This window comes from Lolium perenne, chromosome 4 (assembly GCF_019359855.2).
Source record: "Lolium perenne isolate Kyuss_39 chromosome 4, Kyuss_2.0, whole genome shotgun sequence".
Lineage (NCBI taxonomy): Eukaryota > Viridiplantae > Streptophyta > Magnoliopsida > Poales > Poaceae > Lolium > Lolium perenne.
The window spans coordinates 23,466,320-23,481,947 of NC_067247.2; the positions used below are offsets into that span (position 1 = coordinate 23,466,320).

At 40.6% G+C, this 15,628-nt stretch overlaps 1 protein-coding gene across 1 annotated transcript; it reads right to left on the reverse strand.

Moving 5' to 3' along the window:
- Nucleotides 1–254: 254 nt before the first annotated feature.
- Nucleotides 255–11,219, reverse strand: LOC127291910 (protein NUCLEOLAR FACTOR 1-like). Its single transcript, XM_051321225.2, has 21 exons — nt 10,884–11,219; nt 9,990–10,131; nt 9,302–9,407; nt 7,664–7,764; nt 7,457–7,579; nt 7,241–7,321; nt 6,947–7,092; nt 6,032–6,104; nt 4,733–4,810; nt 4,310–4,348; nt 4,141–4,229; nt 3,925–3,989; nt 3,490–3,536; nt 3,343–3,402; nt 3,054–3,125; nt 2,218–2,247; nt 1,614–1,708; nt 1,388–1,493; nt 1,218–1,280; nt 1,039–1,110; nt 255–598 (listed from the first exon to the last, which is right to left on the reverse strand). Exons 1-21 carry the CDS (start codon nt 11,063–11,065, stop codon nt 524–526), a joined length of 1,845 nt encoding a protein of 614 aa, XP_051177185.1. The 5' UTR covers nt 11,066–11,219; the 3' UTR covers nt 255–523.
- Nucleotides 11,220–15,628: the final 4,409 nt, after the last annotated feature.

A 15,628-nucleotide genomic window follows, 5' to 3' on the forward strand; every position in this document is an offset into this window, starting at 1 on the left:
CCAGTCTGACTGCTTTTGGCCTGGCTGGAGAATCCATGCAAGCAACCTAACACGCCATAGACGTACTAAAACTATACAGATAGTTATAAAAGTTCTCATACAGACTAACGGCAATAGCAACGCCCTATATAGAGAAGGTATGCAATTGTGGAATCTTTCCCTCTGAATATTTGAATTTGAATATAATCCAGCTTTACCCAAAAAATAACCAAATCAATCACTTATACTTTTCTTTTGGCAAATAGACATAAATATAGTGATAATAGGTTCTTCCCAACCAGACTTTTTTTTTACCTTGACGACCTTCTCCAAATAAATCATCAGTACATGACATAACCAAAATTTATGAGCGCGCTGCCGCAGAGCATCGATCACAAACAAACAAACATAAGAGAAATCTCTATATGATCTACTAGAATAGTTTCAGATACAAAAAAAAAAAAAAGCTGTACTAAGAAATGGATTTCTGTTTAAGCCTATGGTGACAGCTCCCAACTAATGTTTCAAAGTTTTAGGTAGGCTGTCAGCAGAATACGAACATGCTCTTGTCAGAAGAAATCAGCCTTCGTGCAGAAGATGTTCCAACAATTCGTTCCAACTGCAGATTCGCAACAAGAGAGCTAAGTCAACGAGAATGCTGGCAGAGATTCACTTATTTAAGCACTTGACTACAACTAAACTGAATTTAGCAAGACGTGTACAAAAGAAATGCAACGTAAAGCCCAGCTATCAGTGCTGAGAGAAGAGCAGGCAGCCCATGTGAGGCAACTCACTGTACAGGTTTCAAAAAAAAAAAATAACAGGTAAAAGTACTTGCAAACAAAAGCTCAAATCTGAACTACCGTTATTTTTGAACTATTGTTGGTTTCCTTGGAAGTTTTGACCATAAAAACAAGACAATCAGAAAGTATAATCTCAAATAGTTTTGCCACAGTACGAAATGATCGATAAAGTATGCAAATGACCGAACAAAACCAACATGACGGTAGTATTGTAAATTTCTGATGGAAACCAAACTACGTGAAACAGTGATCTCACCTTAAGAATATCCAGAGGAGAAAAAAGTACATTGCACTTCGGATTTGGTGATTCGCCAAGCATATTTACAAGCTGAAAGAAAAGGAAACCACAGGGTTCAAAGAGATAATTTTTAGGCCTTTTAACAGCACAAATTCAGACGCAGTGCATACTGCATACAATAGCAATCTAGTCGATACCTCTGGATAGAAATCTTTTCTCCCTGGCAATGAGTAGACAACCAAATGATGTCCTCCTCTAATCTGCATATTAATGGTAGAGTTATTAAACAGACACTCAAGTGCATTCTTGTAAAGTGACACCTAGAGCACGTCATAAGAAGTCCTCAAGGCCTTTTAGATGTTATGACCTTGTATCTGTGGAAGAAGTGAGATCTCTCACTATAGAGCAAGATCTTCTTCTGGCCCTCAAAAAACCAGAGTCTTGCACGTGATATATCCGGTTGTGACGTAGCCCTAATTAGAGCACATATACAGTTACTACATGCATAAGACCAAAAACTCTCAAAAATAAAGGAGGGCAGACCCAGTTTAGCTGAAGAAGAAAAAAAAGCTAGCAGAAAAAGGTGCACTTACTCTCCAATTCTACAAAAGGACGCATCCTGAGATTTTAAAAAATTGCTCATCCTAATATATTCAAAATAGGAACTGACAAATAGCAACACTCCACCCTGCATATTGCATTAGTCAATTAGATAAACTTGGACATGACATTTCCAAACAAATACAGTAATATATTCAAAAGTAGCAACGGATGTGTCATTATGGAAATCCAGATAAGGAACTGTCAGATAATGTATATTTTCCTCCAATCACTTGACTGTTTCCAGACACGTCTATCACATTTACAAACAAAATTTACTGAAAAATGCACAAATTGCTGGTACATTTCTGGAAAATACTGTTGTAGAACTATCCTGAGTAATAAAAACGTTAAGTGAACTCCATGTGCTGACAAAGTGCACATGCCACTGCTACAAAATGATATGTTTGGTTGCATACATCCAAAATATCATGTGCTATCAGGTGTAACCCATGGTTTTCTTGAACTCTCCCCCATCAACATTTTAATTACCAGGGCCGGGTGGACATTTAGAACTACTCCTACCAACTTTGAGAAGTACCAAATTCAAGTGAACATGACAGCATTGCAGATATCAGGAGTATGGAAAAACAATACCTCATCTGACTCCTGAATCTTTGGGTATACCTGTAATAATAATTCACAAAATAGTCAATAATAGGGCCACAAGATATTTGTTAGAGCTGTTCCATATTTCTAGCAATCAAGAGTCAGGACCAAAGGTGTAAAACAAAAACTGTATGACTCCATAATTGTACACAGCACCTAAGACTGAAAGAAACTATGTGCGAGTCACATGTGGGCTCAGTACTTCTGTGTACTACCACATGCCCCAGCTTGTTCTGTCCGAGCTTGTTGCTAAATTTCAGTGTAGGTACGCACTCTGTCATACAATTGTCATGACATGTAATTTTGATGTCCGAGTTTTTGATAGTGACATAGCACTAAATTTGGATGATTGGTACCCTATGAGAGAAATTGGAGCAGCAGGGACATATATTGCTTGTTCCCTACCCTAAACCACATTTTTCTTCTCTGGGTCGTTGCTGGATATGAATCCAAATGTGGATACAATCGGTCACAAATATGAACCTAGTACAGAGCAAATCAAATACGGACATCCTCCCGTACAAATATTTAGTTGGATATTCTGTGAAACAAAAAACGTCTATTTCATAATATAAAAGATCAACTGATCTTACAAGTTTTTCAGAATGCAATAACATTACCAATTTAGCATGCAGCTTTTAGTCGGATATTGCATCAAGTCCAGATAAGAATTTAGGTTGGTTGTCATTACATAATTGTTTACATACAGTATTTCACACATGAATTATGTACTGTAAAGATGAGTGATAGTTTTGAAAATTAGAGGAGTGCCCTAAATTTCATAATGCATTATGAAGATGCAATACAAGCACAAAATGACTCACCCTTGTGCAGAAATAATCAAAGCGGGCATCATCAGATTCACCAACAGAAGATGCATCAAACCGTTCATACACCTGTGTAGTGATTAAACAATGAAAAACATATAAATTAGTATTGTTTTAGCACTAAGATACATGTCTGTTGAGTGAGTCCATCCAAAAATTGTAAAAAAAAACATCTAAGGAACAGCCCGGAATCCCTGACATCAAAGTTTTGTTCGGATGGACATATCTGCACAGCATAATAGCAACGATGCAACCGAGTATGAAGAGAAACGAGGAATTAACTGACCTGCCGTACTTCAAGCTGTATTTTGGGAAGAACACCTGTAAACTCAGTCACCAGCTTAACCTAAAAAATGTTGAGTTCCAGCATGTCAAAAAACATGAGTCCAACACTGCAAATGGATTAATTAATGACTTTCAGCATACTACATACCTTTCCCTCATAATTTGAGCATGATCCGTTAAATAAAGCATTCATTTCTGCACAGCAGGCAAAGAATTGAAAGATAAATAGGTATATGAATAAACAAGTACCAGGCATAACTCCAGTAGAGACATACACACTAGCAAGAACAACAATTGATACTAACATGGTTTTGAAGGCATTAAGGCGTCTTAAGGCGGAGGGGGGCGCTCTGACGCTTAGGCAACGCCTAGGCGCCTGAGGCGGCCGTTTTTCCGAGGAGGGGGGAGCCTGGACGCCTAAGCGACGCCTTTAAAACCATGGATACTAAAGTAAATGCTGAACATGACTAAAAGAACTGGTATAATTCTAGTTGATATTGAAAATCTAATTGGATGATATAAGCTGAAGACTAAAAAAGTATGAGTCAAAATGATGGTCACAGTTCCACGTGAAATTCCATACCAGGTGTAAGATACGAGCTTAGGACTATTGTTTGCCGATAATAACGTGCATGCTGGTCTAGGTACCTGAGCCAAATAAATGAAAATGTAAGAAGCATATTATTGACCTGATAAACATCATAATCAATAAAAAATTGCAAGTCATTTGATATTCGCAATAAAGTAAGTTGATAACTTATAGTACAGCCTTAGAGCATGGCATAAATAAATAAATTACCATGGCCTAATCCGCATCACGTTGGCTACATGTTCTTTTGATGGCAACTGGTTTAGTTGTTCAAGAACAGAATGGAGATGTGACCAATTCTACATTCATAGATAACAGTCATTTGTATTAGCAGGCATCAGAAAACAAGTAGAGCAAGGTACTAGAGTTGGAGGTTAACCTGCATAGATATCACATCTGCGTGATCAACCACCACTATCTGCACAAAACAAATGTATTGATAGTTAGACCTCAACGAAAATAAGAAACAGCAGAATAGTGTGCACACTTGTTGTTCCTTTACACAGGGTCTTGTAGATGTTCAATTTGAAATTGATAGTTCCTTCAAAATAATGGCAAAATACTTGTCATCGCAATAAATTTAATCATTGTTTCCATGTGGACCATAGATGATTTACATATACTAATTGGTTTACATAAATAAAATAACATATAGGAATAGAGATAGTAGTAAACAGAAAATTGTAGTACTCCAGCCCAAATTAATTGGCACAGCCATATACTATGTCCAGTGCAAATGTACTCTTGAGCTGCGCCAATTAATTTGGGCCGGCGGGAGTATATGAATTAGAGTGGAACCAACTTCAATTGATGACAGGAAATCGGAATCATTTTCCTTGCCATGCCCCTTTTTCTTGACATCTTCACCTCCATCGATTTTCTGATATCAGGCAGGCATAATAAGGTAGAGAATACTGATATTTCAGCAAAAATGTGCACATGTAATCAGAATAAATAACTCATAGATGAGATGGATTTGGAAGCAAAGTAATGTGAGGGCACAAGGAGATCAAGCTTCTATTACAAATGAAACTGGTGCATAATGATGGAATAATAACAAAACAGATTTGTTGTTACAGAACAATTGGAAAACAGGATCCTGTTTTAGTTCTTCCAATTGGCTGTACCTACTCATTGATCGGCAAATCCAACAGCATCCTGATATGTCCCTCATACCTTTAAGTGTTTTCCACTTCTCCCTATATCAAAGTCACCTCCCTACCCAAACACCCTTCTTCAAAAACCTCCCTTTTTGCAAGAACACCTTCCTACCATTGTTGCTGCTTGCAATTGCCACAAAAGCCAGAACTGGCACCTTCTCCATATCGTATATCATAATATGGTATGTACCTCCGTCCATAGGTACTGCAATTGGCGCATCGACATGCTCCGTGGCCTTCCAAACAACAACATCACTGCTGACCTGCTATCGTTCATTTTCCTTGCCACCATTACTGACCAGCCTATACAAGTGTGGCCCTGGGAGCTGTCAGTCCTGCCACCCGATAACCTCACACTGTTAGGGACTCAAAATGCCCCTATATAAGGCCTGGAGGTTCACTGAACCCATCAGGTGTTTGTGCAACAAAAGTAGAATACTCCGTAGTATTTTCTAGCTGTTCCATACTCTCCCTGTTCCATTTTATTAGTTGTATTTTTTTCACGCACAGTGACCAACACATTGATTTGAGGGTAGTTTGGACGAAAATACCCTGGTTACAATATTGTTTAGAGTAATAATTATTGGTGGCTAATTAATGATCCTTACAATTCAGGAGGTGTAGAATCAGCATCTACTGGGATAAAAAGGAAATACAAACAATTCAGAATTTACCTACAAAACAAATACACCTAATAAAAAGGTACAGAGTATGTTTTTATACTGTGTGCAGTGCTAATTAGGACAGTGCTAAGTCAGAATTTACCTACAAAACAAATACACCTAATAAAAAGGTAGAGTATGTTTTATACTGTGTGCAGTGCTAATTAGGACAATAAACTATGGGGTGACACCAGAACGATAACAATATACAGCTGCTGCATGCATGAGTAATCATGACTAATTGAGTACACGAAGAAACCTTTGTTGAAGAGTACTTACAAGTTTAAGCGCTAAAGGAGATGCCACTATGATATCAGAAGCATAGAAGTTACTGTATAGCTTAACAGATTTCCTGCAGAAGCATTTGTTAAAACATTAACTTTTAAAAAGCCTTCTGTATTCGAATATAGTCCTAATGTTTGTTAACTTGAAAATAGATTTCCTGCAGAAGCATTTACATTGACATGGCCTTGGAGGTGCATTCTTGAAAGTAAAAGGCTATATTATGAAACTGTTTTCATGCCAAATCTATTGAAACCATTTTCACCTTAGCAACATCATAATAATTTACTTACAAGTTTATGTACATAAGAATAGTCAAGAGAGTGTGTGTCCAAACAGTAGCATTTTATGGGCAGATGGGCTATTATGAAATTACAGCTATTAAAACGTGATATATTAAAATTAACACAAAAATATACAATAGCTTCCATGACAACAAAAGTTTCCACCATGAAACCTATAACGCTAGTTAGCATAAGATAGTGGAAACACAAATTACGTCAGAAGTGAGTTTTTTACTTTCAAGAATGAAGACTACTGACCCTAAAACTCCAATTCTGAACATACAAGATAGAAAAAATGTAAGACCTTTAGTCAAGCAAGTGGCAATCCTTGTTTAGTATTTACAAATTCAGTGAGTAAAAAGGTCCATGACCAAAGAACGCTACCAAACAAGAGTCTGAACAAACAGCAAACCCAATATATATTAGAATTTCTGTGATTTGTTCTGCTGAGTGTTTGATTAATCATTTACATGCTCATGATCAAGCCCATGATAGGCAATGAACTTGAATAAAAAATTGAGCTGTTGGAAAAGAAAAACTGTAGAGAGTACATGGTGGGCTGTGGACACACTTGTCTTCACAACCAGAAACTTATTATAAGGAATTATCAACGATCAAGCAAACTTACTTTGTATATTTTATCCCAAAAAGAAAGTGATCTTCAACATCCCCAGCAAAAAGAAGGTTAAAATCTGCGGGTTTCGAACTATTTTCAGTCTCCTCTTCATCGTCTGATTCATCAAACTCCTTTTTGAATAGTCCCATGGCATTATCCTACAAATGAAAGAATTCTCTAACTATTAGCACATAGAAAATAATCGCTGAACCAGCAATCGCAAATTATAGACAATGATCTGCAGATTTAAATGAACCTGATATTTAAATGTTGCCTGTAAGAGCAACTGCAAAAGTAAAAGTGTACCTTTTGTGTCAAGGGAGATAATTGGATTAATCTCTTCACTACACGCCGTGCACTGCTTTTGAGAGGTAATAAGAAAAGAACCTGGGGCCATGATAATAATACAAAAGAAAAGAGCAATAAGTTCACAGATAAAGATACAACAAAAATACTTACATAAATGAAGTGACAGCACGTTAGAAAATTTTGCTCAAATGTGTTTCGACTATGTGACAATACCTTTGGACGTGTAAAACCCTGATCACGGTACAAGTTGTCATCCAGAATATCTGTGTTAGCATCATTCCTAAGCTTCGCGTCATTTTTAATGACAACATCTCTTGTTCTATGAACATGACTCAACTGACGTTGCCATAACATTGCACATTAGTCAGAACCATAACAGGTATAGTAATAATGTTACCAAACAGAGATTTTGAAACTTACAGCATGCATAATATATGCATCCATAGTACTGGAATCCACCTTACTACCCTTAAGGTAAAATGGCTTCTTATTACAATGCATTATGTCGCGATAACTATTACCTGTAATAAGCAATTAAGATTAGAATTACACTTAATAAAGGTGACAGAGAGCCACCATGCATCATTTTAGCCAGGAAACATGACATGGAAAGCAATAATTTATCTTAAATTTACTTAATTATAAGGAAAGAATGGAGCATGTAACTTCGTATGCTAAAACTATTTTGGTAACAACTTTTTTTCAAAATTGCAAGAATATGGATCCAAAACAGACGTGCACAACAGAATCTATGGGATAGGGGAACCAGAAAAGGTACTTTCTGTCTCTATATTGCCAAAATTACTAAGACGGGCACCTAACAAAGTAGGATTAGTATATACTTGTTTTGCAGAGGGGCACACACACACATAGACACCCACCGAAAAGATGTTTAGCCTGTTTGTTTAACAAAATAGTTTCTGCTCTTCAGACCGAGTGGACGGTGGAGGCAATGTAATAAATAAGAAGTCCACATTTGAATCAGTTTGAGAGTCTTAAAGGTACTTTTTTCAAAATTGCAAGAATATGGATCCAAAACAGACATGCACAACAGAATCTATAGGATAGGGGAACCAGAAAAGGTACTTTCTGACTCTATATTGCCAAAATTACTAAGAAGGGCACCTGACAAAGTAGGATTAGTGTATATACTTGTTTTTCAGAGGGGCACACACACATAGATACCCACCGAAAAGATGTTTAGCTTGTTTGTTTAACAAAGTAGTTTCTGCTCTTCAGGCCGAGTGGACAGTGGAGGCAATGTAATAAATGAGAAGTCCACATTTGAATCAGTTTGAGAGCCTTAAAGGTACTTTTTTCAAAATTGCAAGAATATGGATCCAAAACAGACATGCACAACAGAATCTATAGGATAGGGGAACCAGAAAAGGTACTTTCTGTCTCTATATTGCCAAAATTACTAAGACGGGCACCTGACAAAGTAGGATTAGTGTATATACTTGTTTTGCAGAGGGGCACACACACATAGATACCCACCGAAAAGATGTTTAGCTTGTTTGTTTAACAAAATAGTTTCTGCTCTTCAGGCCGAGTGGACAGTGGAGGCAATGTAATAAATGAGAAGTCCACATTTGAATCATTTTGAGAGCCTTAAAGGGCTTTAAAATCTCTATTCCCCTATTTATAGAATGGATAGAGAAGCTCCTCTTGGCTTCTTTGGGAACAAATTTTCTGTCTAGTTTACTTTGGAGAAGTTTAGAGTTGCCAAGTAACCACACACAAACATGTAAAAGAAGTATATGATCATGTGGAATTTAGACTTGTAAATCCTGATCCAACTAAATTTATGGCCACTTTTTTGTAGCTGGGTTGTGCTACAAAATTAATTAGCAATACGGATCCTTGCTAATTCCAAAAAAAAAAGCTCGATTATATTCCTCTAGAGCAGCAATATTTAGTACCCAATATATGAAAATCTAGTAAAGGCAAGTGCTTTTACAAGGGACCAATGTTAACCCCAGCCGCTTAAATGTTCTACGGAGTCATGTCATTTGTGAAACAAGGCACTGGCTGAAGGATAATCAATAGAGTACTCACAAAGTGAGAAGAACCTCAATCTAGAATTCAAGTTATCAGACAGGGTATTTTGCCAGTGGTCCCTCAGTTTTCCTTTGACATCAACAAAAGGATCATCAGGAGCTCCCTGAAAGAACAAAGCATTGTGAATCTCCTGAACTATTTATTAAACAGAAAATCATCCCTGCACTAGTAATGAAGAAGTTGAATAACTCAGCATAAAGCAGTTGAGTAGTTTGATAACTATTGTAATGGATCCAGTACCCAAGCACAGAGGAGCTCAAACTAATATTTCTGCACATCTTGCCCTTTGAAGAAGCACACTTCACATACCATTCAAAGACGTATTGCAAGAAGTCCGAGAATATGTGCATGGATGTGGTACAGATAAATGCACCACAGTAACATTCCCAAATAAGTTAGAAAATGAATATAGGTCATACATAACTCATAAGGCGATCTAAACACATGATAAACGTGAAACTTGAGACTCCAGATAGACATACTGGTATCCTTTTATTAGAAAGCAAATACATACATCGCTATCAAGGACTCAAATTCAGTAATCCACATTTCAAGGAGAAACAAGATCAAATTGCATCACATAAATCATGAACTTTCGAAGTGCTTAGAGCGCATAAGGTCCACAATACACAAGTTAACATGTGAATTAACCAATAACTCATCATGATGCAATTCCATGAAGTACCTGCATGTTTTCACCCGTTCCAACCCATTTGGATTTTGGAATGTCCACTGCAGGCATCTCCCATTTATATTTATTCTTCTGCTTCAGTAATGCAGTGACTTGATCATTTGTTAGTACATGACTAACATGACGCTGAAATGAACTGAAACATGTAAAAGAGGAGGGCGCTGTTAGGAAGAGTTACATGAAAAGATCATGTATAATGCAAGTTAACAAAAATGGAAAATGGTCCAAATAAATGTCATGTTTAACTTGTGAAACGAAAATAAGAATAAAATATTTCAAGCATGTAGAGTAATCTCTGATAGACTTTTAGTTTTCAAGGATCATATTATTGCTGTGGTATATGATACAGTAGAGGCGACATTAAGCAAGCATTCTGAAAGCAGGCCATATAGGACTAAGATAGGGCCAAAAACTGAATGAGTGATATCACATAAAAATATTAATCCTGTTGAGTATGACAAACTGATGAAAAATGTTCCCCAAGTAAAATCAAATTAACTTGAAAAAAATGCTTACGTAATGATACAGCCAGTAAATAGATGGAAAACAAATAATATGACAAGGTCTACATTCTAGATTCTAGAGCAGCCCGGCAGCCCGTATGTAGCACCGCCTGTGGCGGTTTGTAGCACGCAACGGAGATATGACTAGTCATATATTATAAGTCCAATATACATACAGAGTAGCTCTTAGGGGGGGGGGGGGGGGGGGGGGGGGGTGGGGGTGGACCTGCTTGGAACATAAAATTCACAATGACATGGGGGAGGACATCCATTTAAATCATACATACAGTTGTGCTCCAAAAAGAGCCAACGTATTTCTGCCTAGAAAATTAACCTCGGAGGTATTCAGCTAGTGATAGTACTAGGGGAGCATACAAATTCGTACCTGAAATCGCGGTCGCGGCCCTCATCTTTCTCCCTAACCTTCTCCTTCCCATCTTCTCCCGAGCGAGGACGCTTGGATCCGCGCTCTTCTAGGTCGCGGCGGCGCGAGCTGCGGTCCTTCTCGCCCGCGCCGTTGGTTGACGGGACAGGGGGCTCGACTGCCTTCTCCAAGTAGTCGTCCATGGTGATGGTGGTGAGGGGGTGGATGGGGGCAGGGAGCGGAAACCCTAGACGGCGACTCCCCCTCCGGCCTCCGCGAGGGGAATGGTCAAGGAAGGAAACAAAACCCTAGAGATTGGGCGGCTACGGCTAGTGAGTCTACGGCCTGTTTGGTTAGTGTCCAAGTCGTTTCCGGCACATGTGCAGAAGAAATCAGTCCAACCCAACTTCCATGCAAGCTACCAAACGCGCCCAAGTATCATAAACTAGATGAATAGGCGGGTTTCACCCCGCCGCTTTCATAGCATTCTGATACAAATGATCAGCGCAATAGACATGGACAATGTGTTTATTCTTTTGATGTTTTGTCTTTCTGATGAAGTCTTAATGGTGAACGTAGATCTAAAATGATTGCAGTTACGTTGCTTACAATAGATTCGCTCATTAGAAGTTGCAAGTTAATTTATCAGGAAAATGACAGTTTAAAATTCAAGTGGCGCTGTAAAATCATTGAGAGAATGTACTAATCAAGTATATATAAAAAAATACGTGCATTAACCATAACATGTTGTCATGATTTTTTCTGAAAAAACACAACTTTCATAAAACTGTTTCATTTTTTCTAGGTCAGAAAGAAGCATGCACATATATCAAAGATAGAAGCGGCTACATATGACGATGGCATATAAACGTGCAACAATAGTCCACTCACAACCAAGATAGTAGTCAACATCCACTCACTCGATGAAATACATGAAAACAGCAAAGCACGGCTCATGCCGAGGGCAACATCTAAGTGAAGATGACATCATTGATCTGTTTCCGCGGCTCCCATGGAAAAGAACAGTCTAAAACATTTATCCGCAACCAAAAAAACCAGACAAAGAGTAGAAGGGCCGCACTACATCATTCCAGTTATGTATTTGCATTTATCATCGATCATGACCACAGAAATAACTGAAGTTGCAATGACATTCCTACAATATTTAAGGTATATTCATGCAGCAAATAGTATCACACACAAGCACCATATTTGAGGTAGATTATGCTCTGCATGTTGCAATTACTACTCAGACATTCTTGTTCAAAGAAGTAAAACTAAATCATGGAGCACATCACAGAAACTTCTAAAGTTATGCCTGAGTGAACTTGACTAATCTTAAACATAACCGACATCAAACATCACACTTATATATGAAAGTTCATATATGGTAAACCTAGAGGGGGGTGAATAGGTTTCTACATATTTTAATTCTTTATTTGCAATGTTAGGCTTTGCGGAATATAAAGGTGAGCCTAATGCAGACTAGGTGAGGCACCATATATGATGATACAAGTAACTCGAGCACGAATACCCTCAAAGACAGATATATCACAAGTAAGAGTTCTGTTAGAAATAACCGATAGCACGCGGAGACGAAGGTTTATTCCCGTGTTCCCTTCCTTTGCAAGAAGGTACGCCACGTTTGGAGATGTGGGGGTCACACGAAGGATTCCCCAACGTCACGAAGGCTCACCTTCTTCTCCTGAGCCTTTCCCACGAAGGAATAGCTCTTCTCACTTGTGGTAGACTTTGAGACAGCCTCCAAACCTTCACAAACTTGTCAGGAGCAAATCCACATCCTGGATCCTTCCGGACTTCTTTTGCCCACCTAGGCTTTCCAAGGAACCCTAGAGAGCATGTACCTCGATGAATACAAGGGGGAACAAGATTTGGCTCAGTGGAACTATAGATCAAGGCCTCCTCTATCTTTTCCCCGGAGGGATTCGAGTTTGGATGGAGGAGGAGAGAGATCTGAGCCTTTTGGTGTTTCTATCAATGGAGTATAAGAGAGAGAGCTCAAGAACAGTTTGTAATGTAGTGCCTAAGTGTTCTGAGCTAGGTGAAGGGGTATTTATATGGTTCCTCGAAATCCAGCCGTTGTGACTTGTCCAACTCAGCAAATGGTCGAGGGAGCCGGTCAGCCGGGCCTCGGGCCGGCCCATCCGGCGTAGGGGCCGGTCCAACCGGGCCGTATGCCGGCCCATCCGGCGTAGGGGCCGGTCCAACCGGGCCGTATGCCGGACCATCCGGCCGGAGCCGGATCGTACGCCGGGGAGAGACTGGGGTGGATTCTGGGCTTACAGTACATGGCTCCGGATGTCACCGGTGCAGGAGTCGGCATGTGCCGGGGAGGCCAGTCCACAGGCCGACGTGGCCGGGCGTGAGGCCGGACCATCCGGTCTGAACCGAACCGTGCGTCGGGCCAGCACCGGGCGGAGGTGGAGGCGTTACTGGATAGCGCTAGATGGCACCGGTCCAGGGGCCGCTCGGCGTCGGGCCAGCAGGTGCCACGGCCAGTCCAACCGGACCACGGACCGGCCAGTGGCAGAACAACCTTTCTTTATTTTTGTCGAAGTGGGGAGTCTCTCTTTACCTTCTTGTTTCATTGATACACCATTATGCCTATTTGGCTAATACCTGGGAATGATCTTATAGACATGTATTAGTCCGATTACTCTAGCAACGGTGTCATTGTTACCAAAATAATAGATAAGGGTAAAATACCCTTACAATCTCCCCCTTTTTGGTAAACGATGACAAACCGAGCTAGAGTCACATATAAATATTATGATAAGCTCAAACCTTGATTCCATATAAGATATTAAGACAGCCCCCCCCCCCCCCCCATAATGTGTGCACTTGGAGAGTTTGTGTTTGAATGCAAAGTGCACCATTTGTAGAATATGAAAAGCTACCCCAATATCTTTAGGAAACAAGCATGCTATGGAGACAAGTATTCGAAGGGCCCAGTAGCACCTTTTTCGAAATCAACGAATTTTTCGGATTAGACTTGAGCAACTCCTTCGAGGAATCGGTCTGCCGGTGCCGCCGCCGGACCACCGTCCAACCCTCAGTATCATCTTCGAGGAGAGTAAAGAAAGTAGGTTCGATTGCGGGGTAGCGGAAATGATAGGAAGGAGAATGAACCCCATGCGAAGACGAAGGAGATCGATCAATATTACTCAGCATGTCTGATGGCGAAGACAAAACTAGCCCCGCTTGACGTTGTCGTCGCTATCGTTGAAGCCGGCGCTCAGCGCGCCGAGCCAGCCCCGATGATTCAGACAAATCCCTAGTCTCATCCGGCGATGGATTTCGACAGAGATATCTCATATAGCGCGAATGGAGCCCGTCCCCTCCTCCTCCGTCTCCGAGTCGGATTCCTCCTCCGACGTTGCCAACACCCAGAAGCAACCCTGCGGGATCACCTCAGTAGATCTTGCCAGTGGTGAAACTGCAGCACTGGCCGGCGATAGGCCTTCGCCACCCAGATCGCCAGACCTAATGGTCATATTCCCTCCTCGTTGCGCCACACATAGGACACAGACGAACGAAATGGGTTCGGTAGGAAAAAACAACTGACAATATCGGAGTTAGCGAGTCGGAAAAGAGCGATCACACTTCACACGATGCACGTGAACTGACAATGTGTATTCGAGCTGTTTTCGAGCCGTTTTCATTTCCTCCCTTGAGAGCTACTGGCTCCTCTCCCCTTCCTCTTCGACGTTCTGGCCGCTCGGTGGCGACGGGGAGAGGTGTTGGGCCTCCTGTGCATAGATGCAGTAGTAGGGTTAAGGTTATTCTAGGGTTTGCCCATGTCATTTGACGTGATACCGTTGGGGAGTTCATCGCCCGAGCTTGTGAGCGGCATCTGGTGGTGGGCGACGGTGTTGTTTTTGGCGCGACGGTGTTGTTTTTGGTTGTTGTGCTCCAAAGGATGGAGCCGATGGCGGTCATGCATGACACCTCTGACTCCCTTTCAATAATTCTCAGGTGTGGCTAAGATCTGGTGGATTTGGTCGACCAGTCTTTGATGTGTGACCATCCAAGTGATGTTGTCGTTGGGAATGTTGGTATTTGGCTCAATTCTCAATCTATGATGCGGAAGGTCGTGATGAAGGAGTCCTGAAGATTTCCTCAAGCAGGGAACTCTTGCCGGCCAAAGTCGTCTTGTCCCTGCTTTTCATGGCCGAAAGGTGCCCCCCCTCAGCCAGTAGTTGTTGCCTTTATTTAACCTCCAAGCTTGATGCTTATGTGGAGGCCATCCATCTCTGAGCAGCGTCGTCCCAAGTAGTGCGCTTTCGGTGGTGGTGATGCGGGGCAGGACGTGGCGCAGAGCTCGTGAACGCGGTAGAGAAGGACACAATTTATTTTCGTCCACACTTTCTAAGGTTCTTTGTGCAAGTTTGCAGGTCATACTAGCATTTTCTTTTTGTTTTATCTAGACCTTTTTGTAATTTGTGGCCCACAGCTGAAATGAAATGCAGCTGCTATCGAGACGTAAGATCGATCTCCATATAAACGCAGTGGTTACAAAATGTCGACTTGACACTAAATTGAAACCACACACCAACCAACGGTATCGAACTAAACCATTTATGATTCGAGTCAGCAAGGACCCATATTAGCTTCCCGAATCTCTCCTGGGATCAGATCAATCGATCGACCAAGCGAATTATTTCGGAGTCGCGTCAGGTCCTCTCTGGAGATCTGTATTCCAGCTACTACGTTTGTGCATGGTGTGGACCATGAATGGCAGGTTT